Source organism: Peromyscus leucopus, chromosome 18 (genome assembly GCF_004664715.2).
Source record: "Peromyscus leucopus breed LL Stock chromosome 18, UCI_PerLeu_2.1, whole genome shotgun sequence".
NCBI classification, from domain to species: domain Eukaryota; kingdom Metazoa; phylum Chordata; class Mammalia; order Rodentia; family Cricetidae; genus Peromyscus; species Peromyscus leucopus.
Genome location: NC_051078.1, coordinates 46,273,644 through 46,299,397, shown reverse-complemented (window position 1 = coordinate 46,299,397; position 25,754 = coordinate 46,273,644). Strand labels below are relative to the sequence as shown.

Sequence of the window (25,754 nt, the reverse complement as noted above, 5' to 3'; positions counted from 1 at the left end):
AGCACAGGCTTCATTCAGTGTAGCACAAATGAACAGCACCACTGATCCATCTAAAGAGCTGGAGTTCATTCTACGTGTGGTGGGGAACCTCTAGAGCACTGTCCTGGCAATCAACAGTAGTGCATGCACTCGCCTGCTCTCAAAGCAGGTTTGGAATGCATTACAGGCTATGTGGTCCTCTATAGTTACCTGTCAACTGTGGGGTGGTTAGTAACAGGCAAATGACCGAGTATGGAGCTGTGAGAAGTCGGAAGTGGAGATCAACATTAGCACCACTTGCATTACTGTAGCCCTTAAAGCTATGGCTGTAGATAAGATTGCCACAAAGAGGCAGCTAAGATGTAGAGAAGTGACTAATCAACTTGGAAAGGGCATTCACTGGTTGACCTTATCAACAGTGACTGGTGGAGCAGGGAAGCAAGAAGGCTGTGTGGAGAGGGTTGATAGGACACAGATCAGTCAGCAGAGCATTGGGACGTGAGAACCTAAGTTAGTTTTGATTCTGAGAACTCATATAAAAAATGCCAATGTGATGACACTCACTTGTAATCCCAGCTCTGGAGAAGTGGCATGGGATCCCTTCGGCAGCAATCTAGGTTGTCCCCCAACAATATACAGTAGAACAGTGCTCCCTAGGTGTAACTCACTGTGCTCACACTTGAGTGAGCCTAAGCATAACCCACCAAAGTTGTTAAAGTCTTGGCCTACCCTGCAGAGACTGAGCAAACTGAGATGACAAAACCTAGACATTCTGTTTTCAGTCTTAGTTGATTAAATTCTAGTTGAATTCTACTGTTCTGTCTGCATCCAAATACCATGTTTGTAAAGCATCACCCAAAACATTGGCTATAGCAATTCCTGAACTGCCATGTAACTGGAAGTTTTAAGAAGATCCTGTTCACAAACTGCCTTTATTTCTGTAGGTCTTTAGGAAACATTCCATCTTTGCAGATCATAGTCCTTTATTATCAGATTCATGTGTTCTTTCCCATCCCTTTAATACAAAAAAAAAAAAAAAAAAAACCCGCATTATTCAATCAGCTATTTTCATCTGACATTTCACTAAGTACAGTATTCATATGCCAACATTATTAAATCAGTTATTCAAGTGGATCACACAAATTTATCTTCACTGTGCCAAAACTCACTCAAAAAAGAAGCTGAATAACAGACACTTCCAGATGTACCCAACACCCATAGTTTCTGAAGTGAGCTAGTCCTGTTTAACAGGTCACACTGCTAGTCTACGTCAATAAACTGGAAGAGACCTAAGTATACAGCTGTACACATCATCAAATGGCAAGTTTATTTCCGTTAGAACACAGCTAACTGGACGCCTGTACAGTTAGTTCTCTGCTATTGTAGAATTGTACTTTAGCATTTAAGACAATTGAGAAAATTTACCAGGTGGCTTTTCTGTAGCAGAAATTAACTATAGCCATTTCCTCAAGTGATTTTAAAGACAAGCAAAGTTGAAAATAAATATGCAAGCATATATAAACTAAGTCTACACTTAGACGAATTCAAGTACAAAGCACAGCAGAGCCTTTAAGTTAGAAATACAAACCAGCAATGAATCAATAATTTCTAAATAGCAGGAATCAAGTTCTCCAATACCATTATTTAGATCATTGAGAATGGGTCTATTAATTTTGGAATTTAAAAAAATACCATTTGTTAAGATATTCCACCAGATGTACCAACAATGTCTCAATTATATTGCATGAACTAAATGGCCATTTAATTCCTTCTAAATTTCACTCCTCAGTGATTTTAAATTTTGTGTAAGCATAAAGGTTCCAGAACATTTATAGATTTGCTTGCAAGTCCTGCTGTTATTTATGAATGCTTTTAAAATTTCTATTTTTATCCAGTTGTTGATCCACATTACTATAGAATAGTCTTAAGAGTCACAAACATTTAAAACCTGCATGTTAGGGCGACGTTCTCAGGGACGTTCTGAGGGTCTTGACTTCTTTGTGTCAAGGCACCACTCCCGTCCTCTCTCCAGGGAGTTAGAAAGGGCAGAATGGAGACAGAGTTCTAGTTTTAGGTATAAAGAAAATTAAGATTTTTTTCAGACTTAGATTATAAGATAAATGCCAAACATAATGTCAGTTATTAAATTTTCATGAAACTGAACACTAAAAGAAAAAGAAATGAACTTTTGAGGTACGTTCTATGAGAATAAATGAGCTATGATGACACATTAAGACACATTTACCATGCATATCAAAAAAACGTCAACTCCCTATCTGAAACTGGCTTGAAAAATGGTATGTCTGCATCTGCTTTGAAGGGTTATAAGAGAACATATCTTAAAAGCATGAATAAATTTTGCTGCAGATGCAGCTCAGTTGGTACAATACTGGTCTAACATGCATGTAAGCCCTGGGTTCCATCCCCAACATCACATAAACCAAGCATGGTGTTTCATACATGCCTGTAGTCCCAGCACTTGGGAAGTGAAGGCAAGAATAGCTCAAGGTTTTCCTCAGCTACATAGCCAGTTCAAGACCAGTCTAGGCTACAGAAGATCCCATCTCAAAAACAAACAAAAAAAACTCTATATAAGTCACTGAAAGCACTTATGTATTTTTTTTATTCAAAGCCAATGTATGGAGCCCATCTCATTCATTTAAAGAGTCAATCCTCATGTATTTGTGGTTGCTTTTATTATATTTTTAAAGAAATTGCTACTAATAATTTAAGACATCCTAAAGACAGAATATGCATGAAGGATTATCTTAGATGCTTCAGATAATTATAAGAACTTAAAAATTAATACTTGTTCCTTAATATAAAACTCTTCCCACACAGCTTTTGATCAGCTAAGAAATGTTCCATAGGCACTGTGGGGTGTATTAATGATGGGACCATGAACCCAACTAAAGCATATGTTCGATGTTAACTACTGACAACAGCTAACTAGCACTATCTTACCCACTGACACCAGGAAACGCCTTTACCTCAATTCAATACTCCTGAGATTCTTAAGAGGGAAAACTAGTTTTACAACCTTTAAAAGAATTCACTGATAATTATATGAACTGCACATATTTAAGGTATTAGAAAAGATGTTTTCTTTTGTAAGGCATCAATGATTAAACAAATAAAATGTTTATCTAACAAAAAACAATTAACACTATCATAAAACCTTTTATCTTCTAAACTTTTGAATTCCTGCTACTTTTCTGCCAGCTTAAATAAGAATGCCTCTTGGCCTAAACCACTATAGTTATAAAAAACTAAGACATCTGAAACTATTAGGCACATCAAAGGTACAGTTTATGTAGTTCAAGAGTCCCTTTGTAAGGGTCATATGAGTTACCTGGCACACTGTACACATGGAACTGTAAAGTCATCTACTAAGTTGAACTTTCACATTTTTAGTCAAACTGAAAGACTGAGAGCAAATATTTAAACATACCATATCTTCAGTTACAACTGAGTAAGTGTAACATTTTACCAGATAGAGAGCTGAACTTAAGTATGAGAAGCCTCCATACACTGGAATGGTATTGGTCTCTTCTTGTTTTAGATGAAGCCAGTCATCGATACTTTCAACACAGCAGTTGAGCGGTTGACTTGGCTGTAGTCTGTACTTGAGCAGTTCAATGCCACTGGCATCATATGCTGTGGAGAGCAAGTGTGCAAGTGTGCAAGTGTACCTCATCTTAGTCAGACTTGTCCTTCTTCTTTCCTGATAAGGGCACTTTGTTTACAACAGCAGAACCAACAGCTGTCACACCTCCAGCCACAGCAGACACGCCTCCTTTCACCAACCCTATTCCCATGGAAGGCACAGTTGTAACAGCTGTTTTGGTCACCTCCAGACTCTTTCCACCAATCCAAGCCACACCACCAATGGTGGCGCCAACAGCTCCCTTTGTAACACTGAAGATACCTCCAGTCACACGAGACAACATGCCTGGCTGCTGCTGTGGGTGATCTTTCATCGACCCTAATGAGAGAAAATAGTATGATGATTAAAACTAAGAACAGTACAAACCATTAAGTAACCTTCCTTACAACCAGGAGCTTCATCTGATAAGGTCCACTATCTTGAGTGAACAGTAAGGAGCCCTTGCCTAAGTACAGCTGCAGAAGTTTTATATTATACCTTGGTCCAGAGTTAAGTCTTTCGAAGCAAGGTCTCGATAATATAGCCCTTGCTTTCCTCAAACTCACAATTTTCCTACTTTTGCCTCACAAAGACTCAGATTATAGGCATGCACCAGCACACTTAGTATTGTGTAGCAATTTCCTCACAGATTAAAATCTTCTATTTTGGAAGGAAGCTGGTTAAGACACAGAATATTTTACTAAAAGGGAGATGAAATATTCCATTCTGCATAGAAGCTCTTTAAGCTCAAAAAGTAAACAAATCAAAACAGCTTCAGGAAGTTCCTGAAACTGACCAGATTCACTAAGACCCTCCCTCCCCAAGCATATATAAATAGTAAGGACTGCTGAGAGACATTCAGACAAGCTGAGGTGCCTGGAAGAAGCACAGAGCAACTTAGAAAGAACACTCTCCAACCTGTTGATCTACCTTTAGGCTATATAATATGCTCTAGGTTTCCAGCCTCTGTGAGCTGTCACTCACACTGGAATGGACTTTGTTGGTGTAACTGTCTTTGAATCATTTCTACTCCTATAAGTAACCCCAATTAAACTCACTGGTTCACCAAGTTGGACTTTGGTCTATCAGTGGTTCCCTATTGAGAGTGAGTAAACATATGTCCATATGTACCCTGAAATAATATCACACAGCATGTGTGGCTCAGTGCTAAGTCTTGTCTATAACAAGAAATACTGTAGAGACTAAACCGCTTTCTACAATATAATCCTATACTAAAAGATATATTTTAAATATCTCCCTGATTTATAGTTATGTTAATAAAATTTTACTTTAAAAAGTATGAAAAAATAAAAATATAAACATATAAATCCTTCAATTTCTTATGCAGGCTTCAATCAATAATTAACAAAATAATCATTTTCATATAATGTGGGTCTCAAGATTCTCTGGGGAATCACTAAGGACTTTGGGGGAAGGGACACATGGCAAAAAAAAAATCTCTTTCAAAATAGTATTAAGATGGCATTGTCCTTTCACTTCATTCTCTCATAAATCTATAGCTGAGAGTTCCAGAAACTAGGAACACAACAGAGACTGATTGCAGAAGCAGCTGCAAGAATGCTGTCTGTCTTCTATCACTCCAAACGGTAAAGAGATTTACAAAAATATACAAAGAGTATCACTTAGGTAACAAATCTCTTACTTGAAAGTTCTAAAATTGAGCTTTTCTAAGACACAAAGCATAAGTTCATCTTAAGGCTTTTTTTTTTTTCATTGCTTTACATTCTAACTGGGAAAATCTTACTGATTATTCTAAATAGTGCATCAGGCAGGAAATAGCCCCCAGAATTAACAATTGGAACTACATGAAATTAAAGGTTATTGCACAGTACAAGGAACAATCAGAAGGGCAAACAGCTTACGGAACAAGAGAACATCTTTGCCAGCTGTACAACAGACAGAGAACTAATACCCAGATTTTATTTTCTTAAAGTACAAAAGTCATAGACATAAAAAGCAATAGCCAATCAAAGCATTTTATATTTTATGTCCTTAGCCCTCTGGAAAATGAAATTAAAACTACTGTGAGATACCATTTCACCCAAGTAAGAATGGCTATCATCAAAACTAATAAGGCCAGATGCAGTGGTGCATGCCTTTAATCTCAGCACTCAGGAGGCTGAAGCAGGCAGATATATACTGTGTAATCTTTTTTTGTTTTTCTAAATACTTATTTTTCACATTAACATGCAAAGTATCATTATGGCATTTGCAAGCAAAATCGGTTCTGATTTCCCCCATCAACATACAAAGCTCCCAACCAGTCAGGGTTACATAGAGAACCTGTCTCAAAACAAGCAAACAAAAATAAAAACTAATAGCTGATGTTGGTGAGGATTTGAGGAAAGAGAAACCCCTGTTCACTGCTTGAAGGGATGCAAACCAGTACAGCCATTATGGAAATTAGTATGGAGGGCTCTCAAAAAATTAAAAATAAAACTATCATATGACCCAGTTATGCCATTCCTGGGCATATACTCAAAGATAACATACCATACCACAGAGCTACTTGCACATTCATATTCATTGCTGCTCTATCTACAACAGCCAAGAAACAGGACTACCCTAGATGCCCATCAAGAGATATTGAAAATGTGGTGCATATGTACAGTGGAATTATATTCAGCTATAAAAAGTGAAATTAAAAAATGTGCAGGAATATGAATGGAGTTGGAAAGTATTATATTAAGTGAGGTGACCCAAACTCAGAAAGAAGTAACTGTATGTTCTCTTTCATATTTAGATCCTAGCTTATATGTGTATATACAAGTAGGAGGAAATGCAAATAAAACCTAAAAATCTAAAAAGGAAATCAAAAGAGGGCACAAAAAAAAAGATGCTGAGGAAAAAGAGGACATGAAGGCAAAGGGATACATGTGACCGGAAAAAAACAGAAAGGAGACAGAAAAAAGGAGGTGAGAAACGGGGAATGGGAAATGAGCTAAAGCAAATTTTGCTCAAAAATGCCATGATACTTGTATGTTAAATATGGAAAATGAGTATTTAAAAATGAACAAAATATTACACGGGTGTAAGATACAGCCATTGATAGATTTGTTTTTAAAATTCAAATATTAAAACTACTAAGTATAATACATTTTAAATTTTTAAATGGTTAAAAATAAAGGATGTTGTAGGATGTTTTTTGCTCTTTTGGGGGACCCTCCACCCAGCTCCCAAATAAATCACACATGGAGGTTTATTCTTAGTTATAAATACTTGGCTTTAGCTTGGCTTGTTGCTAGCCAGCTTTTCTTAAATTATCCTGTCTACCTTTTGCCTCTGGACTTTTTCCTTTTCTTACTTCTGTGTATCTTACTTTCATTCTTACTCTAAGGCTGGCTGGGTGGCTGAACCCTGGTGTCCTCCTCCTTCTCTCACTCCTAGATCTCTCCTCCCAGATTTCTCCTCCTATTAATTCTCTCTGCCTGCCAGCCCCGCCTATCCTTTCTCCTGTCTTACTATTGGACACTCGGTTCTTTATTAGACCATCAGGTGTTTTAGACACTATCACAGCTTCATAGAGTTAAACAAATGCAACATAAACAAAAGTAACACACCTTAAAATAATATTCCCCAACATTTCCTCCTTTTTGTCTAAATAAGAAAGATTTTAACTTTAACATAGTAAAACTATACACAACAAAAACAGTTGTCAAGTAACAATTAATTTACAATATTCAGTTCACTTACATTTAGCACATTCAGAGAAAATAATGCATTATCTACCCTATCTTAGTGAATCCCAAGTTTTACACCTAATTTACTCTCTATCATAACTAAGGAAAACTGCAACTATAACTATCTAGTCTTCAACTCCATCAAAGACCCAGAAAGAGGAATTATCTAACAAAAGAGACGTTTGGCTGCCTGGACAGTCACACTAAATTCCTCTGCAACATTGGTGCATCCATCTTCAGCCTACAGGCCCACAGTATCTGGCAAACTTTTCAATGAAGCAGGAAATTTGAAAGACTCTCCCAACTATGTTGGCATAGTTTGTCAGTCCCTTTTCCTCTGTGTCCTGTTGAATGTCTGGCAGTTCCTTCTGTGAATCAGGAATGCTGAAGGACCATCCCGCCTTGTTTTGGCAAAGTTCAGCAGTCACTTTCCTGTGGGTCCTGTATGTCCAGTTTATACAACATACTGTTCAGCAATCCAGGCAAGAGCAGCTTCTTGCCCAAATGGCTAGTCTTGCCACATTGAAAGCAAACGCCACAAGGAGTTTCTTCATTGCCCATCATCTTTGAAGTAAATTGGTGCTGCCAGGAACAGATGTGTCTCATTGTTATAAAAAAGCCCTAAGTTAACTAAATATTTTAAATGCCATATTCTGTAGGTCTCTGAAAGTTTTGAAGACCATCTATCTATCAAAAATATATCTCTATATGATCTGGAAGGAATACCTAACATAGCTATAATTTTGATTGTTATAAATGACTAACCACTAACCTATGATTCCTGATTATCCTATATAGTTTATAATAATAGCTTTCAAAATCTAGAACTTCACCCTGCATTTCCAAATGAACTGCATAGGCACAATACCTCAAACAAAAATAGAAACATACATGCGTTATAACAAAAATAACCTTAAATTTTTATAAATACACAGAAATCCTTGAAACAAGAATAGAAACATATACACAGTCTTTAAATTTGTATCAATATTCTATATTCCCCTAAATGATAGCAAACATCCATAACCCACCAAATAACCAAAAACCACTCATAACCCCCAACTCTTGGGAATGTGGGCATAGTCTTCTCTAGACTGCTTCCTGCTGTCTATGGGCAAAACAGCTTTAGGGCTCCAGGGAGAAAATTTGAGATAATGACCAAGTCCTGGGAAGACCAGCTAGAACCTCTGTTGATAGATACCACCTGTCAAGGTTCAGGAGGTCTCCCCTGGTCACACCTGCTCACTATTATCCCTGAAGGAGTCCACAGTCTCCTGTGGGGACAATACTCCAAAGCATTTTTTATTTTCATTTGAAAAACACATTTTTTGACTCTTTTTAAAGTTAAGATAGCCCTGAAGTATCTAGGTTGGTTCAGTTTTGTAGTCCTGCTCACAATCCCATGTCTGTCAGCAGCTGTCATTTGCTCAACATTCAAAAAATTCAAAATCAACACAATAACATACAGGATCCAGACTCCCTGTTATTTCCCATCTCTACATGGCTTTTTCTTTTTTATTATTTTATTTCTCTATTTAAAGACTTTATTTTTAAACTATTCATTTTTTTTTCCCTATGGCTATACCCTTTTTCTTTTATTAAGCCTACACACTTTGTTAAACACACTGTAACCTGTTTAGAAGCTTTTCTTTTTCCTCCTGGACCTCTTTTAGCCTTTTTTACCACATGAACAAACTTTAAACTGCTAAGCAGCATGGACCTCTGCCTGCGGCTTTGACAGCTGACTCCACCTACTTCTTGGGGTCAGGAAAGTCAAGCCTAAAGCTCAAAACCAGGTCGAAGGCTTGTCTGACCAGGAACTGCATTCAACCTTCTTAGAGCTCTAGAATGCTGATGCTTGCACTGTAGCAGGCATTTTTACTTAGATTTTTGTTTTTACTTAAGATATAAGCTGCTCAAGGGCTTGCCAGCAGGCAGAAACTCTTAAAGGAGCCATATCTTTTTTTTTTAAAGCTTTCTCAGGCACTATGGAAATTCAAGCCCCACATTGGGTGCCAAAATGTTGTTTGTTTTTGCTCTTTTTGGGGACCCACCACCCAACTCCCAAATAAATCACACACAGAGGCTTATTCTTAATTATAAATGCCTGGCCTTGACTTTACTTGTTTCTGGCAAGCTTTCCTTAACTTTAAATTAGCCCATCTATCTTTTGCCTCTGGGCTTTTCCCATTCTCTTACTTCTGTAAGTCTTACTCATACCCTGTGGCTTCCCATGTAACTGAGTGGTTGGCCCCTGAAGTCCTCCTCCTTCTCCCTCCAAGATTTCTCCTTCTATTTATCCTCTCTGCCTGTCAACCCTACCTATTTCTCTCTTCTGTCTCACTATTGGCAGTTCAGCTCTTTATTAGACCATCAGGTGTTTTACACAGGCACAGTAACACACCTTCACAGAATTAAACAAATGCAACATAAACAAAAGTAACACACCTTAAAATAATATTCTACAACAAAAGGACTTAAGATACAGTTAAGCACTTGAATATATTAGTTATAAAATTTTATTAAATCCTAAAAAATAAAGCAAGGAGCTCTGTGTCATCAGACATGCCTGTAATTAGTGTACTGAGGAGGCATGAGGACCTCAGTGTAACGTTAACCCAGGCTACATAAGATAACCCTGTTTCAAAAAATAAGTATGTTTAACTTTATTATAATACACAATCTTTTCCTGAAGATGAGGATAAGGGAATAGTGGCACATACTTGTCAGATAGAAACCCTGTCTCCAAAAGACAACAAAAGAGGTGTTTTGTTTTGTTTTTCTTTTTTTGAGATAGGGTCTCACTATGTAGCCCTGGCTGTCCTGGAACTCACTATGTAGACCAGGCTGGCCTTGAATTCAGAGATTTGCTGCTTCTCCCTCCCAAGTCCTGGGATTAAAGGCATGCACCATGACACCTGGTTTTAAAAACCAAAACACAGAAATAGAAAACATACATTGAAAAAATATATATCTGTAAATTATGTATTAAACATATACAAATTGTTCTTTTTTTAAAAAAAAAAAATAAAGCAAAAAATTGAGCTAATAATTTTCAGGTTATTTTTCCACTAAACTAAATTAAAACAATTAGATAAGATAGTTCCTCTGTGTATGTGGGCAGGGGGAGAGGTCTCACTATGTAGCCAAACTTGGACTTGATACCTCTGGCTTCTGCCTCACAGTGCTGGAATTGCATGTGTGAGCCACCGTGGAGGACAAGTGCGTCCACCTTCTCTGAAGCTTACCTACAAGATTTTTATGTTATTTTTAAATTTTGGAGGTCTTTTGTTTTTATATCTTCCCAGAAATGTGATTTGTGCTTAACACTGTGGGAAGAAAATGCAAAACATAGAGTTCGGACATCTAGCCTAGGGGCTACATGCAGCCCTAAGGAGGCTGTTGTTTATGTTAAGCTTAGAAAGTCTATACCAAAAACATGAGTAAAACATGACTACAGGCATTTTCTGTACAGAGTCAGGACACTGAGGGACAGGAGGTAAACAGTGTTTCCAAAGCTTTTAGAAGCTAGTATGAGAGTAATTCATGTTACAATTTTCAAGCTAAAATAGTTTGATTTAGAAAGACAAATTAAGCAGAGCCCAAGATCATATATGAACACAAAGAGGTATCAATTATAATGTAATGAACAATAGGAATTTTTAAAATCTCAAGTCTTGGATTAGGTGTAGTTGTGGGCAGGACATCAAAAATAAACAGTCCATCCTGTATGTCCCACACCTTTGTAAATGAAGATGTTTTTGCTTGTGAAATGGTCTTAAAATAAAAGTGCAACAAAAAAATAAACCTTAAATAATGGAAATTGTGTCTAACCCCCCAAGGTCTGTGCTTTCTTATTAAAGGCTAAAAACATTTATTTCAATTATTTTTGGACCGTGTTTATTGACCAGATAAAAAGTCTATGATTCTTTATATTTAATTTTTTTAAATGATCATAGCTTTAATTTACCAGTACATTCCTTTCATTCTTTGTGTCAGGCACATGCTTACCTTCTGGTGGTTCATCACTAAGATAAGATGGAATTTCTTGATTTTTATCTGCCTGATTCATGATCACCTATAAAACAAAACATATTTCAGAGTAAGACTACCACTTCTCACATGCTGTATTAAATTAACTTAAGCAATTTTATTTAGATAGAGAACATTTTTAAATATCTACCACAAAAGTACCTCATCCTATCTCCTATTTCAAACTGTAGAGTTTACAAAGGACTTGAAATTATACCAACGGACAATAGGAATTTTATCAGAAACACTAACGAAGAGCAGCAGCGATGATACAAGTTTTCCTTTGTTTTTTTTTTTGTTTTTGTTTTTTTTTGTTTTTGTTTTTCGAGACAGGGTTTCTCTGTGTAGCTTTGCGCCTTTTCCTGGAACTCACTTGGTAGCCCAGGCTGGCCTCGAACTCACAGAGATCCGCCTGCATCCCGAGTGCTGGGATTAAAGACGTGCACCACCACCTCCTGGCATCCTTTGTTGTTTTTACTGTGGAACTTCAACTGAAAATTGCTAGTGAAAGAGAGCTGGACAATAATAAAAATTGGAAAAATAAAATCTCTCTCTATACAGATAAATACCTAGTGTGAGTCAGCAAGACTTGAATGTTTTTTGTTTTTCTTAGAGTTATATACAGAAGTAGTGACAAGCCGGGCAGTGGTGGCACACGCCTGTAATCCCAGCACTGAGGAGGCAGAGGCAGGTGGATCTCTGTGAGTTCGAGGTCAGCCTGGTCTACAGAACTAGTTAGTCCAGGACAGACTCCAAAGCTACAGGGAAACCCCGTCTCGAAACCCCCCCCCCAAAAAAAGTAGTGAAAGAATTGAAAAACCTGTGGAAAAATAAACTATGTTAATTCTAAGTAAAGGTATGAAAGAACTTTAAGAACTAATAAGCTGTGCTAGGATGAAGAAACTATGGTTAGAATTCCTTTTCCCAATTCCTTCATAATCTGAAAATATCTGTTTTTTTGGTTGTGGTTGTTGTTGTTTTTAAATGAACATGACTAAGTAAAGGCAAGACAAGATTGGCCTAAAATTGTTCTTTATAATATCCTATCTTGCTTGGAGAGAAAATAAGGACTGATTCCAGCAGTCAACTAAGTATTCGTCCTGTGTCTCTACAGCTACAGTCAACTAAGTGTTCATCCTGTGTCTCTAAGGACTAAGTTATTATGTCTATGCATAAACAAGGATACTGTGAGGAGGCCAGGCTGAGGGTTCAGTCAGTCAAGTGCTTACACAGAAGCACTGAGGACCTGAGTTCTGAGTCCCAATACCCACTTTAAAGAAAAAAATTAAAAGCTGGGCACATGCTTACCCAGAAGTGATGGGAGACCATGTCTCGAAAAAAGTAAGGTGGAGAACTAACTGAAGAATACAGCAAATACTGACCTCTGGCCTCTACATGCACACACATACTTGTGCTTGCATACCTGTAGGCCATCAAACACACACAAACATGTACACACCAACACAAAATGAAGAATTTTAAGACAATGTGAAAAGAACAATGAACTTATGAACTTTAGAACACTGATTAATAAGTAGTGATTAAGCTACACAATGTCCAAGGTACAAAGGGCAATCAATCCCTGCCATAGTGAAACAGTCACACTAGTGGGGGACGATAATATATGAATACTATAGTGTATGTCAAACAGTGCTAAATGTTCCAGAAGTGGAGGAATGGAACAGACAGAAAGGGGTGTTTTACATGGATCATCTGTGAAGGCTTCATTTCAGGTGCATCCCCCAAAAGTAAGATATCAGATATTTGGATGAAGGGTCCTCAAGCACAACAAACAGCAAGAAAAAGGGCCTGAGGTGAAAGCTTATCAGGAGCAGCAAGTAACAAGAGCTAGTAAAGCATCAAGATACTACATCAAAGGGTGACAGACATGAAACCAAAGAATGGGGTCTAGGGCATACAGGCCCCTGAAGGCAGTGGTAGAAATTGGCTTTTAGCCAAGTCAGGTGGAAAGTCAATAGGATGCACTGAACAGAATAATGAGGTGTTCTGAATTACTTTTATTAAAACAGGTGTGGTGGGGTTCAGGCCTGTATTCATAGCACTCAGGAAGTTAAGGCCAAAAGACCAGGAGGAATTCAAGGCAATCCTTAGCTATCCAGCTATGCCCTACCAAAAAGAAAGAAAGGAAACAAACAAACAAACAAACAAACAAACAAACAAACCTTCTGAACTGTGGAAAGCACAAAGAGCAGGAAAGCTCAAGCAGTTGCACAACGACCTGTACACTATTTCAGTAACTCACGCCAAAATACAGCAAAATGGTGGCCTGGGTATGGGAAGCAGAGCAGACTGTAGAAAGTAGAGACTTTCCACGGTAATTTCAGTTTCATGTGTTATATCTTGCTATGGCTTTACAACCTAAATCCTAAAACAGACTTCTGTGGGCCTAAAATCCAACAACACAGATCATGTGATTGATAAATATCTTCTAGTTGCTCTGGTCAAAGTCCTGACTCAAGACACTTAGTAGCAGCACTTGATCTGGTCTGATTTGTGAATTTAGCACATCATTTCATATGATTAAAAAGAGTAATAATATAATCTTGTACAAAAATAAAACAAAACAAAACAAAAGAGTATCACTTGGTAAATTACTCCAAGACGAAATTCCTGACTAACTTGACTTAATTAGAAAACTCCCACAAACTAGAAAGCTATATTTATTTCCATTTGTATCTATAATCATGGTAAGAACATAACAAATTTTATAGCATAATGTTCAAGACTCTAGCATTAGAAAACCTAAGTCTGAATCCCAACTGATATAAAATATATGGCAAAGGAAAAAATAAGAGATTTAAAATAGTAACTAAGATATTCCAGTCCTAATCCTAAAATGAGAATATAACACACAAATCTATATAAATATACCTATATACATAGAAATATGTGGCTAACTGACTGATGGTCAACAGATCAATAGAAGCTATAATAATCTATACAGAAATTTGAAAATTACATGCAAACATACATCTTATTTCTTTTTTCTTTTTAGGCAGAGTCTCCTATGTACCTCAAGCTAACCTGAAACTCAAATCCTGCCTCAGTCTCACAAGTGCTGGGATCACAGGAATATGCCACCACCCCCAGGTTCATCTTACGTATTTTAGCTGTAATTCAAAAATATGTGTGAATGTGATTCCAACTGTATTCATTTCAAAAGTGTCCCTATCTCATAAATCCCTACTAATGGCATTACATTTTCCTCCTACTAGAGAACACTTTTAAAAAAATTATTTTTCATATTTTATCTATGTTTATCTTACATCCAATATAGAATATCACCACATATAGATCATAGCTGCTTTATAATAGCCTACAGACATGAACATTAATATAAACATGAACTGATTTCATCCATCTGTGGATAGGCAATGAGCAATCACGTGCAGAATAACAATGCCAGATCTGTGCTTTAAAAAATTAGCTAAGAGTTCTTGTCCATAACCAGGTGAGAAGTCTCTGCTACAAGTTTCCAATACCATTAATTCTGCCATGCTTTTCTTGCTATTATATACCCTACAAATCCTTGAGCAAAACTAAACTCCTCCTCCCTTTAAAAAAAAAAAAAAAGCCACTAGCTAAAATCTTTAACACATCTAAGGAAACACCAGCAGACTGAATAGACACCCTACAGAAAATACATCATATAGAGGCTTAATGTCCAGAATCTATAAATAAAGTTAAACACCGAAAGAACAAATAAGTGGGCAAGTGAACTAACCAATTTCCAATATATGCATTAAAACGTACTCAACATCCTTAGCCATCAAGGAAATGCTAATCAAAACTGTAGATTCCCTCTCACCCCAATCAGCATGGCTGTAATCAAGAAAACAACAAACAAATGCTTTCAGGGTTAGGAGAGACTAATGGGACCCTGTATAAACATCTCCTTATAGATCTCTAGGCAAGCACTCTCTTCTACTCTACCATTTTTACTTTACTGATTCCTCATAGCTTTTATTATCACTTAATATATATTTAAGTGTATCCCTATTAGAATGTAAACTCGTGAGAACAAAGGTTTGGGTTTTGTTCACTACTTCCTCTTCAGATCTTTCATGTCTAACATAGTCAAATACTTGAATTTTTGTATAAAGCCAACTTAGGTATTAATACAAGCTTACGGGAAAGAGCTAGGGTGTTAGGTTTCTAGTATGAGCAACCAAGTATGCAGAAATGATAATGAAGACAGGATATATTAGAAAAGAAACCATTTCATCAAAAGATGAAGGACTTCTGAACAAGTTGTGTTCGAACATCCACAGGAAGTTTTATGAGTACCTTCAGGGAATCCACAGAAGACATTCATTAGGCAATTGTACTTAAGAAGCTGAGCCAGTCTGAGACAAGCTGATTTAGACAATGGCGTTGTTAAGTGATAACCATCTATAGAGGGTACTTGATGTGATCACAATAATGAGTGGTGAGAATGGACTTAGAGCCTGCATTAGACTGTATTTAAGAGCCATTTGAAGAAGAGAATTTATCAAAACAACCCTTCAAATGAATAGACAGTATTCACTGAATAGTTAATATAGCTTCATAGAGGGCAAGAAAGAAATTTATAAGATTCCTAAAAACTTAATGCAGGCATTAGAATAATTTATCAGGATCAAATGCTGGAGGGAAGTGTTAATTACCACAGAGATTAGTATAGAAGATACTATCAAATGATAATGCTCACAAAGACTGAGTCCTGAAGTTTTAACTATGATTGAAGTAGGAAGCCAGGTGTTCTGCAACCCCTGGAGACGGAAGCAGGACTACCATGAATTTGAGGCCAGCCTGGCTACAGTGAGCTCCAAACCAGCCAGAGCTAGAAAACAAGACTGCATCTCAAAAAGAAAGAAATATATAAAAGTTACCCGTTACCATCCAATCCCCTGGAACAGGAGTCACAGCTGATTCTGAGCCTCTGTGTGGGTGCTAGAGGTTGAACCCCCAGTCCTCTAGAAGAGCAGCCAGTTCTTTCAACCACTGAACCATCTCTCCAGCCCCACAAATTATTGATTTCTATACAAGCCATTCTGTTCTGAACTCACTGAGTCGTTGGTTTAACATACACTTGAACCCTATGTACTGCGTCCTGTTATGCATTTAGACACACACAGGTACTACTCTAACCCAGAACTAACTAACTCACATGGGAATACACTTTCCAAGCAATTACCACTTTGATCACTGCTTAAGAAACAAAATATAGTATCTGTTTTTTAGGAGCTCATGATGCATACAAGTTAATAATGCATACGAGTGTCTAGTTATAAAAGAGGACAGTGATGACAACAGCCTTTAGATCAAAGCAAATCATTTATTTTATAAACATAACCAGTTCCATCTTTTGGTCCTGACATGGACAAACCATTATAACATCAACTATATGGACTTCTTTACTACAGACATGACAGCAGATGCAGCAGCAGAAAACTTTAATGGGAAAGGGATAATTCTTATCTAGTACAAAATACTACAGCAGCTGGCAAATATATTGAGCAAATATCAATACCACTATTCCCTAGAGAGTAGTTTATTCCAATAATAGAGACAAGTAACCAAACACCTGTTTGAAACATTTTCCTCTGTTGTGTGTGTGTGTGGGGGGGGGGGTTAAGAAAATCACTTGTGAAGAAATGTTGTTTGTGAGTTTCAGTAACATTTTATATAAAACAGGTATTTTGAAAAGCCTGTGAGTATAATCCTCTAAAGTCACACAAGTTAACCGTATAAAGCTCAACTACAAAATACAGTGTACAACACTTTACCTTCAAAGTCACTTCAAAACATGTTACACAAGTAAAGTAACAGTCTTGCTATATAAGAAAAAGACTGAGCTAGGCATGGTGGCTCACACCCATAATCTCAGCTCTCATGAAGCTATAGTAAGACTACCTCTAGCTAGGCCGGCTAGCTACATGGTAAGGTCTAGACCAGCCTAGGCTATAGAGTGAGAGCCTATTTTGGAGAGAGGGAGGGAGGGAGGGACAGAGGGAGGGACGGAGGGGAGGAGGGAAGGAAGGAGAGGAGGAGGGAGGGAGGGAATTCTGCATGTGCTCTACAGAAACTGCCACATCCTCACTCTTTTGCCAACTAACTTTGAGGAGTTTCAAAATTACACATACACTAACAAGCAGTGTACAAGAGACACCACCTTGCTGTCTATGCTTCTGTGGCTAACAATACTGACCACCGCCTGTATACAGAGTGGCTCCTGCCAACTAAGTTAACAGCAAATGGATAGAGGAAAGGCAAGAGTTTGTCAAGTAAGAAAAATGTATCAGTGAAAGTTTTAAAATCACACATAAAGAGACAAATAACAATATAGTCTCAAAATAGAAAATTTTAAGTGTTGTCCTTAAACGAAACATGACATAGGATTAAAATATTCTGCCAAGCCAGAAAACCAGTAAGTACATCAGTCATCCTCACTAAAATATACTTCACTGCTTCAATAGACACTGGCACCCCTACTTTGTGCCAGAGCTTGTTGAGACAATGAATGAACATACACACAGAGACTCTGCTCTTAATTGTATGTAATCTGATGCAACACCATCAGGACGTAGGCAAAGAGCAAAAAAACTCAAGGATGGAAACAGGAAAGTTAAGATTTTCCCAGAAATAATAATTAAAAAAAAAAAATCAAATACCTGACTTGTGAGTGTACTTTGCTAATGTAAAAATCATTTAAGCTATATAAGTGCTATAACAAAGACCAAAAAAGTGAAAATAAAAAATGAAAGCATATCTATATGACTTTATTAAACATTGCTAAAGCAGGAGTGGAAACACACTTACCTGTTGGCGTGATAGCCCTTGAGGGCAACAACTAGTAGACGTTTTAAACCCTAATCAATAGCAGATACAAATAACCACAATGTTCCTTTTGGATTAGCAGTGTTCACAAAGACAATATCAAATAAGATTCCACTTCCTAGTCTAGGTGTTCCTCACTCTTCCCAGAAGCCTATTCTCCCCCTCACTGATCCACCTTTAGCCTTTAGGCACAAGCCTTTTTTTTTTTTTTTTCTTTAGCAGAGGGAGTGACGTGGCAGGAGAGGCAGAAAATGACCCTAGAGGCTAGCGCTGACTTGGGCACCTCCTTCCTCCTCTCCTTCGCTGTCCACTCAGCACACCCTAGCTCCTGCAGAATCCCCAATGTAAAACGAGTTGGAGAGAGACATCCAATCTGATCCGGAGCTTCCACTCCGGGGCCAGTCTAGAAGCTGCGTGTGCCCGGCAGGCTCGGTTTTGGATTAAGCCTGGGGTGGGCAGCGACTACACTGACGGGTGCTCCTGGACTCCCCAAGTCGTTCCCTGACACTGCCAGCGCCCCCTCCATCCCCACACCTGCGGGTTTAGAGCCGGCGTGGGAGGGGAGTTCCCAATTTAGGACGAGCAGCGGGAATCTCCGCTTGGAGCCCTGGACTTGAACCCACCCGGCCCGTTTATCAACAGGTCACAAGTTAAGTGGGGCGCGGAAGCGGGCTCCTTCTCGGACGCCCCCACCTCGTCCTCCTCGTCCACGCCAGCCTGACCCAGGTCAGACCGAGGCTTCCAGGAGCGAGTCCCCATCTCCCAACACCGCGTCCGCGAACTCGCGGCCCCAACCGGGGTGACCCGGCCGCACAACCTCCATCCAACGACGCCCCTCCCCTCCCCCTTCCCGCCCAGTGCCCCCCAAAAAGGCCAGGCTGGGGCGGGCAGGCCCGGGGGCGCGCAGGGGAGGTGCAGACGGGCTAACGGAAAGGAGCCGGAGGGCGGCCAGCCAGGCCCGCACCCCCCACCCCCGACACTCACCGCGGGGTCGGGGCCAGAGGTGCGGCCGGGCGGAGGGAGGGAGGGAGGAAGGGAGGGAGCGGCGGCGGCGGCGGCACCGACGACTGCAGCGGCGGCCGGGGCAGCAGGGGCCGTGACGCGGTCCGTCCGGGGCGGCTGCAATCCGGATGCTTCTCCTCCTCCTCCTCGGGGCTCGGGAGCTGGCGCAAGGCTGGGTCCCGGGCGGCGGCGGCGGCGGCCTCCGGCTGCGGACGTGGCGCCTGACGCGACCCGCCCCCTCCGCAGCCTCCGGAGCTCCCGCCCCCTCCCGCGCCGCGGGTTCCTCCGCGCACGCGCGCTGGGCGCCCCGGGCCCCCCCCCCACGTCCCGCGCCCACCGGTCGCTCGGCGCGCGCAGCCCTCCCAGCAGCCCCCGGCCCGCCTGCGCGCGCCTCCTCCGCCGCCGGGGGGGGGGGGGGGCGGGAGGTCTCCCCGCCCCCCTCCGCCCCGGCGTCCAATCAGAGCGGGCGAGGGGCGCGCGGGCGGCCCCGGCCGGCCCGAGTCTGCGGGCGCGAGGGGAGAAACGGTTATGGGGGTTTAGAGCCGCTCCCCCGGTCAGCAGAGTCCCCCTCTCAGCTTCGCCCCCGGGGCGCCATCCTTTAGCGGGAGTGCCGGGCGGGGCCTCTGTCAGCGCTGCAGGAGCCCGGGGGACGGGGCACCGGGAGAGGCGAGGCCTTGCTGCACGGTGTGAGCTGTGTGGTCCCCTGGTCCCCTGGCTCCTGCCCTTCCTGCAGCCCGAGGGCTTGGGAGTTAAACATCTGCCAGGCTTGCGCCCTCATCACACAGCGCTTCAGGAGGTGCCAAGGCCTTGCAGGGGGCCTTGAGCTTGGGTGACGGAAAAGGTTCGTTCTTGGTGGCGAGACGTGAGCTGGAAGGGAGAAAAACTGTCCCCGTGTCCCTCCTAACCAGGGCTCCTTCGGGGTCCTGGGACGGAGGCCGCCCAAGAGGATGCTGTCTGGGGAGTCCTGCAAGTCCAGCCCTGCCTCGGCTGTGGTGGGAAGCGGACACTGAGCTTCAGAGGGACCTTGTACTAGCCGACTATGAGGCTGTTTGGGGGAGCACAGGAGATAGGTCGCTCAAAGGCTGCTGGACTGGCTAAATGCTGTTAGCTTTTCCTTGAACACGTTTAAGACAAGACAGTAAACGCACTTTAAGCTTTTTGAGAGGATAAGAAGACATGGTGGATGTAAAGGGGCTTTATAAACTGTGAAGTCTTTCCAAGATGTGAGATTTATCTTTTCACGATCTAATTAGCAAGTGGAAAAAAAACAGGGTGCAGGACTTCAGTTTTTAAATGATAGTTGGCATGGTGTAACTGGAGAGTAAGTGTTGACAGGACTCAGAAAAAGGTCTGCTAAGAAAAAAATCCTGAGAGGGAGCTAACTTTCCTCTGGTTCTTAAATAGAATGGACTAGAGTATGACTTAATCGTTATCAAATTAGCGAATTAAATCCATTTAGATCACTGTGCTGAAATTATGATAATCTTGTTTTACAGAACTTAGTTGTATGATTAGGAGAGTCTGAACTGTGGTGTTTACCAAGCATTATCTTTTACTGTCACGGAATCCTGAGTTAATAGGATTTTAATAGGTGACTTTCAAGACTGAAAATTACAATGTGCAAAATTACACTTTATAGGCCGGGCGGTGGTGGCGCATGCTTTTAATCCCAGCACTCGGGAGGCAGGCGGATCTCTGTGAGTTCGAGGCCAGCCTGGGCTATCAAGTGAGTTCCAGGAAAGGCGCAAAGCTACACAAGAGAAACCCTGTCTCGAAAAACCAAAAAAAAAAAAAAAAAAAAATTACACTTTATAACTTTCTTCCCAAAGTTGACTTATGGTTTTGCTAGTTATTAAGGCTATAATTCAAAGCAATGATTCACTCTATTTCATAAACTAATGAAGATACCGGGGAGCTTTTGGTTCCTTCTGAAACTATAACTATAGGTAATCCTGTATTTCTTAGAAATCTGACCCCGGTCATTTCTTACTACCTCAGTCTCCTTTTATCTATAAAAATGAATAGCATTGGCCGGGCGATAGTGGCACACACCTTTAATCCCAGCACTCAGGAGGCAGAGCCAGGTGGATCTCTTTGAGTTCAAGGCCAGCCTGGTCTACAGAGCAAGCTCTAGGACAGGCACCAAAACTACACGGAGAAACCCTGTCTTGAAAAACCAAAAAAAAAAAAAAAAAAAAAGAATAGCATCTCATTCAGTTCTTACCTACTCCTGTCTATAGGAGAATATCTATGAAGATCTTGATGAGATTGTTTCTATCTTGATTTCAGATACCTTGATGCAACCAGAAGAAGCCCCAGTGAAATAGACCCTATTTATTTTATAGCCTGATCTCCATTGTAGTTTTGTTGTTGTTTGTTTGTTGAGACTGGGTTTCTCTGTGTAAGCCATGACTGTCCTGGAACCTGCTTTGTAGACCAGGCTGGCCTTGAACTCAGAGACCTGCCTCTGCCTCCCCAGTGCTGGGATTAAAGGCGTGCACCACACCCAGCACCATTATAGTTCTTCATCTTATTCTGTAATATCTTTATTTCTAGGTAGTATCTTGAAAAAAAATATGTCTTCAAATGAGTTCTTAAGCAAAATTTTCAACACATTATAAATTGTAGCTGAGCTTATGACTCAATTTAGAGCACTTGCCTAGTATGCCCCAAACTGCACCACCACCACCTAAAAAAAGTAAACTCGCTTAAGTGGCTGAGTTTTACTCTAATTGGTTACATTCAGAGAGTTATTTACCTTATTGAGACACTGGAGGAATAACAAGTGACATTACTTAACAGGGTGGGGTGGTTCAAAATGTTAAGACCAGAAAGTAGCAAGACAGAAGACAGAACTGTGAAAGCAGACATAAGTCATTTATATGCCAAGAGCACTGAGGTTGAAAAGGTGGTCCAGCCTTCCACCTGTGGGAACCTGGTCCAATTCTGTGCACTCCGCTCCTGTGGTGGTCCAGCCTTCCACCCGTGGGAACCTGGTCCAGTTGTTTGCACTCCGCTCCTGTGGTGGTCCAGCCTTCCACCCGTGGGAACCTGGTCCAGTTGTTTGCACTCCGCTCCTGTGGTGGTCCAGCCTTCCACCCGTGGGAACCTGGTCCAGTTGTTTGCACTCCGCTCCTGTGGTGGTCCAACCTTCCACCCCCTGGGAACCTGGTCCAGTTCTTGACACTCCGCTCCTGTGGTGGTCCAGCCTTCCTTCCACCCGTGGGAACCTGGTCCAGTTCTTGGCACTCTGCTCCTGTGGTGGTCCAGCCTTCCACCCGTGGGAACCTGGTCCAGTTCTTGGCACTCCACTCCTGTGTGGAGCTCCCATCACCTTGGCAATGTTTCCATTGGACTTGATAAGACAAATTACTCAGTGTAAGGGCAACTTTTTTTTTTTTTTTCTGAGATAGGGTTTCTCTGTACAACTCTGGCTGTCGTAGAACTAGCTCTATAGACCAGGCTGGCCTTGAACTCACAAAGATAGCCTGCCTCTGCCTCCCAAGGGCTGGGGTTAAAGCCATTTGGCACCACAGCCCAGCAGCAACACACTTTTTTATGTTTCTTGTGTAATACATTCTTTTGGTGTTTTGAGATTAACTGAATGATAGCAGCTTTGAATAGGTTACCATCCAATGTAAATAATAATGCTTTCCTATTCTCACATTCTTTCTGGTGTCCTGGCACAATCACTGAAACTGTTCTTTGTTTTTCCTTCCCTTGACTCACTATCCCTTCTAATTTGTGATTTGACATGAGCTGTTAGGTTTTGTTATCTCATTTCTGTCAATAATGAGGCAGACACTTCTGTACTCATAAACAGAAGCAGATCTGTTAATTTAGTCTATCTTTACAACTGTTGAAGATAAAATTCTGCAATCCAATTTTGTGACCTCAACCCAAGTTCTTAACCATCATATTCCTGTTTTAAGATGAGATCTCTATCGCTTCTGGGCCTTTTGGCTAAGATCAAGTGTAAGATGAGATCTCTACATAAGCCAGGTTGGCCTCAAACTTTTGATCTTTCTAAATGCTGGGCTTAAGGTAAGTCACTACATTCAAATTTAACCAGTATATTCTGAGAGGAAAGCAGTCCCTGAAATCTAGCAAATGTCCCATTACAAAAGAAGGCTGTAATGTTGGTAGGAGCTGGCCTGACATAACAAACCTTGGCATTTTCTAGTTAAAAAACCTCAATCAGTAATGGTCAAAACAGAAATAAGACCACTTTCTAATACTTGAACAAAATCATGACTACTGTCCAGGTCACCAAATAGAATACACAAAGTGAGAATGACAAACTAGTAAGTGGCTGTTGTTTCTTCACTGCTTACAGTTTTACTCACTCTAGCCTTTCCTCTTTATAGGTAACATTTATGAAGATAACGAATCATACAATCATCCCTGCTTCATCACAAAAGTAAGGCAAGAAGGTTCTACTTCCTTAAACCCTCCTTCAGAACATCTAACTCAATCCTAAATCTAAATAGCCCTGCTTTACATCCTATGACTGAGATGCCATCTGACTCACTGTGATATGTGTTCTCCATTTCTCTGATGAGTGATAATCTCAACCTGTCCAGCTTGAAGGAATTCTTGGTAGTCTTTGGCTAAAGTACACTGGCAATTCTTTGTGTTATCTGTACCAACTATTTCTATGGAGTGGAAAACATGCTGTGAGGTAAAAGAGTAGTGGAACTGGGAAGAGTGGTCCTAGAAGACAGCCCAAGCCCTCTTCCGTTTGTACAGCCTGATCAGCTACTGAAAATCCTAGCTTCATATCCACCACCCAGTGGACAGCCTACACAGCTGCATGGGCAAGCATCTCCAGGCGCGGCCCATCCCGAACACTCCTGTTCTTGGCACATCCAGTGTGAGGTCCCCCCAGCTATAAGGCACCATGTCTGAGAGGCTCAACTGCCACTACTGCCAGGATTCCTTGCAGGGGAAGAAGTATGTGCAGAAGGATGGTAACAACTGCTGCCTGGAGTGCTTTGACAAGCACTGTGCTAATACTTGTGAGCAATGCCGCAAGCCCATAAGTGCAGATTCCAAAGAGGTGCATTATAAGAACCGCTACTGGCACAACACCTGCTTCATTTGCAACAAGTGCCATCAGCCCTTGGCCAATGAGACCTTTGTGACCTGGAATGACAAGATCCTGTGCAACAATTGTGCCACTCATGTGGCCATCCCCAAATGCAAAGGGTGCCAAAAGGATATTGTGGCAGGAGATGAGAATGTGGAGTACAAGGGTACCATCTGGCATAAAAACTGCTTCACCTGCAGCAACTGCAAGCAAATCATTGGAACCCAAAGTTTCTTCCCTGTAGAGCAGGAGTTCTACTGTGTGGCTTGCCATGAAGCTAAGTTTGCCAAGCATTGTGTGAAATGCAACAAGCCCATTACATCCGGAGGAATCAGTTACCAGGATCAGCCCTGGCATGCTTCGTGCTTTGTATGTGTTTCCTGCTCTAAGGAGCTGAGTGGGCAGCGTTTCACTGCTGTAGATAACCAGTATTATTGTGTGGATTGCTACAAGAACTTTGTGGCCAAGAAGTGTGCTGGATGCAAGAACCCCATCACTGGGTTTGGTAAAGGCTCCAATGTGGTAACCCATGAAGAACATTCCTGGCATGACTTCTGCTTCAACTGCAAAAGCTGCTCTGCAAATCTGTCCAACAAGCGTTTTGTATTTCATGAGCAGCAGGTGTATTGTCCTGAGTGTGCCAAAAAGCTAACGACCTGACAAGGGCTCCTATCCTGTAACATGGCATTTGAACCATGATCTGTGTTCTTACTCTCTCTGCCCTGCACCAACATAGGGGAACAGTGGGCTTTCACCTCTATCAAGTTGCTCCTCTGTCTTTTCTTACATTTCACAGTATTATTCAGCTAAGGGCACAAGTGATCATATTAGGACTCAACATAGAACAACCTTGCAGCAAAAGTAATTTCTCTGTTGCTGCAATGGAAAAACAAAAACTTACTCTTCTACATGTTTCTTATAGATCAGAAAAGTAACCATGTAGCCACATGATTTAAGCAAGAAGCATCAGCAATAAAGCCTCCCCTGAGACGTTTCCAGGCTCAGTTAGGATCCACTGTGCAGTCACACAACATGCAAGAGGTGTAGCAATTGCTCCAACTCACTGCTTACCCTCTTCTGTGAACAGAAAAAGAACTTTCCAGAATGCATGGTTTAACTTCCTCATCAAAACTTTTGTGTTTTCACATTACATGAATTTCCAGAAAATAAACATTTTGAGCCAGGTGGTGGTGGTGGTGGTGGTGCACACCTTTATCCCAGTACTGGGGAGGCAGAGGCAGGCGGATCTCTAAGTTTGAGGCCAGCCTGGGCTACAGAAACAGTTCCAGGATGGCCAAAGCTGTTAAGAGAAACCCTTGAAAAAAAGACAACAAGCATTTTGAATTTAGCTGTAATTCTCAGCTGACCTTTTCCACATTCCACATACTGACTTTCTTCTGCATGTTTCTTATAGATCACAAAAGTGCTAACCATGTAGTGATTAGGGACATGGAAATCAAAGCGA

The 25,754-nt window shown here is 40.9% G+C and overlaps 2 protein-coding genes across 2 annotated transcripts; one reads left to right on the top strand and one right to left on the bottom strand.

Annotated features, from left to right (window-relative positions):
- Nucleotides 1-1,275: 1,275 nt before the first annotated feature.
- Tmem263 (transmembrane protein 263) lies at nucleotides 1,276-19,444 on the bottom strand. Its single transcript, XM_028883641.2, has 3 exons — nucleotides 19,183-19,444; nucleotides 11,338-11,404; nucleotides 1,276-3,964 (listed from the first exon to the last, which is right to left on the bottom strand). Exons 2-3 carry the CDS (start codon nucleotides 11,396-11,398, stop codon nucleotides 3,678-3,680), a joined length of 348 nt encoding a protein of 115 aa, XP_028739474.1. The 5' UTR covers nucleotides 11,399-11,404; nucleotides 19,183-19,444; the 3' UTR covers nucleotides 1,276-3,677.
- A 256-nt stretch (nucleotides 19,445-19,700) lies between these two features.
- LOC114703003 (four and a half LIM domains protein 1-like) lies at nucleotides 19,701-25,476 on the top strand. The gene is made up of 2 exons (XM_037196899.1): nucleotides 19,701-20,041; nucleotides 23,568-25,476. Exon 2 carries the CDS (start codon nucleotides 24,101-24,103, stop codon nucleotides 24,947-24,949), a length of 849 nt encoding a protein of 282 aa, XP_037052794.1. The 5' UTR covers nucleotides 19,701-20,041; nucleotides 23,568-24,100; the 3' UTR covers nucleotides 24,950-25,476.
- Nucleotides 25,477-25,754: the final 278 nt, after the last annotated feature.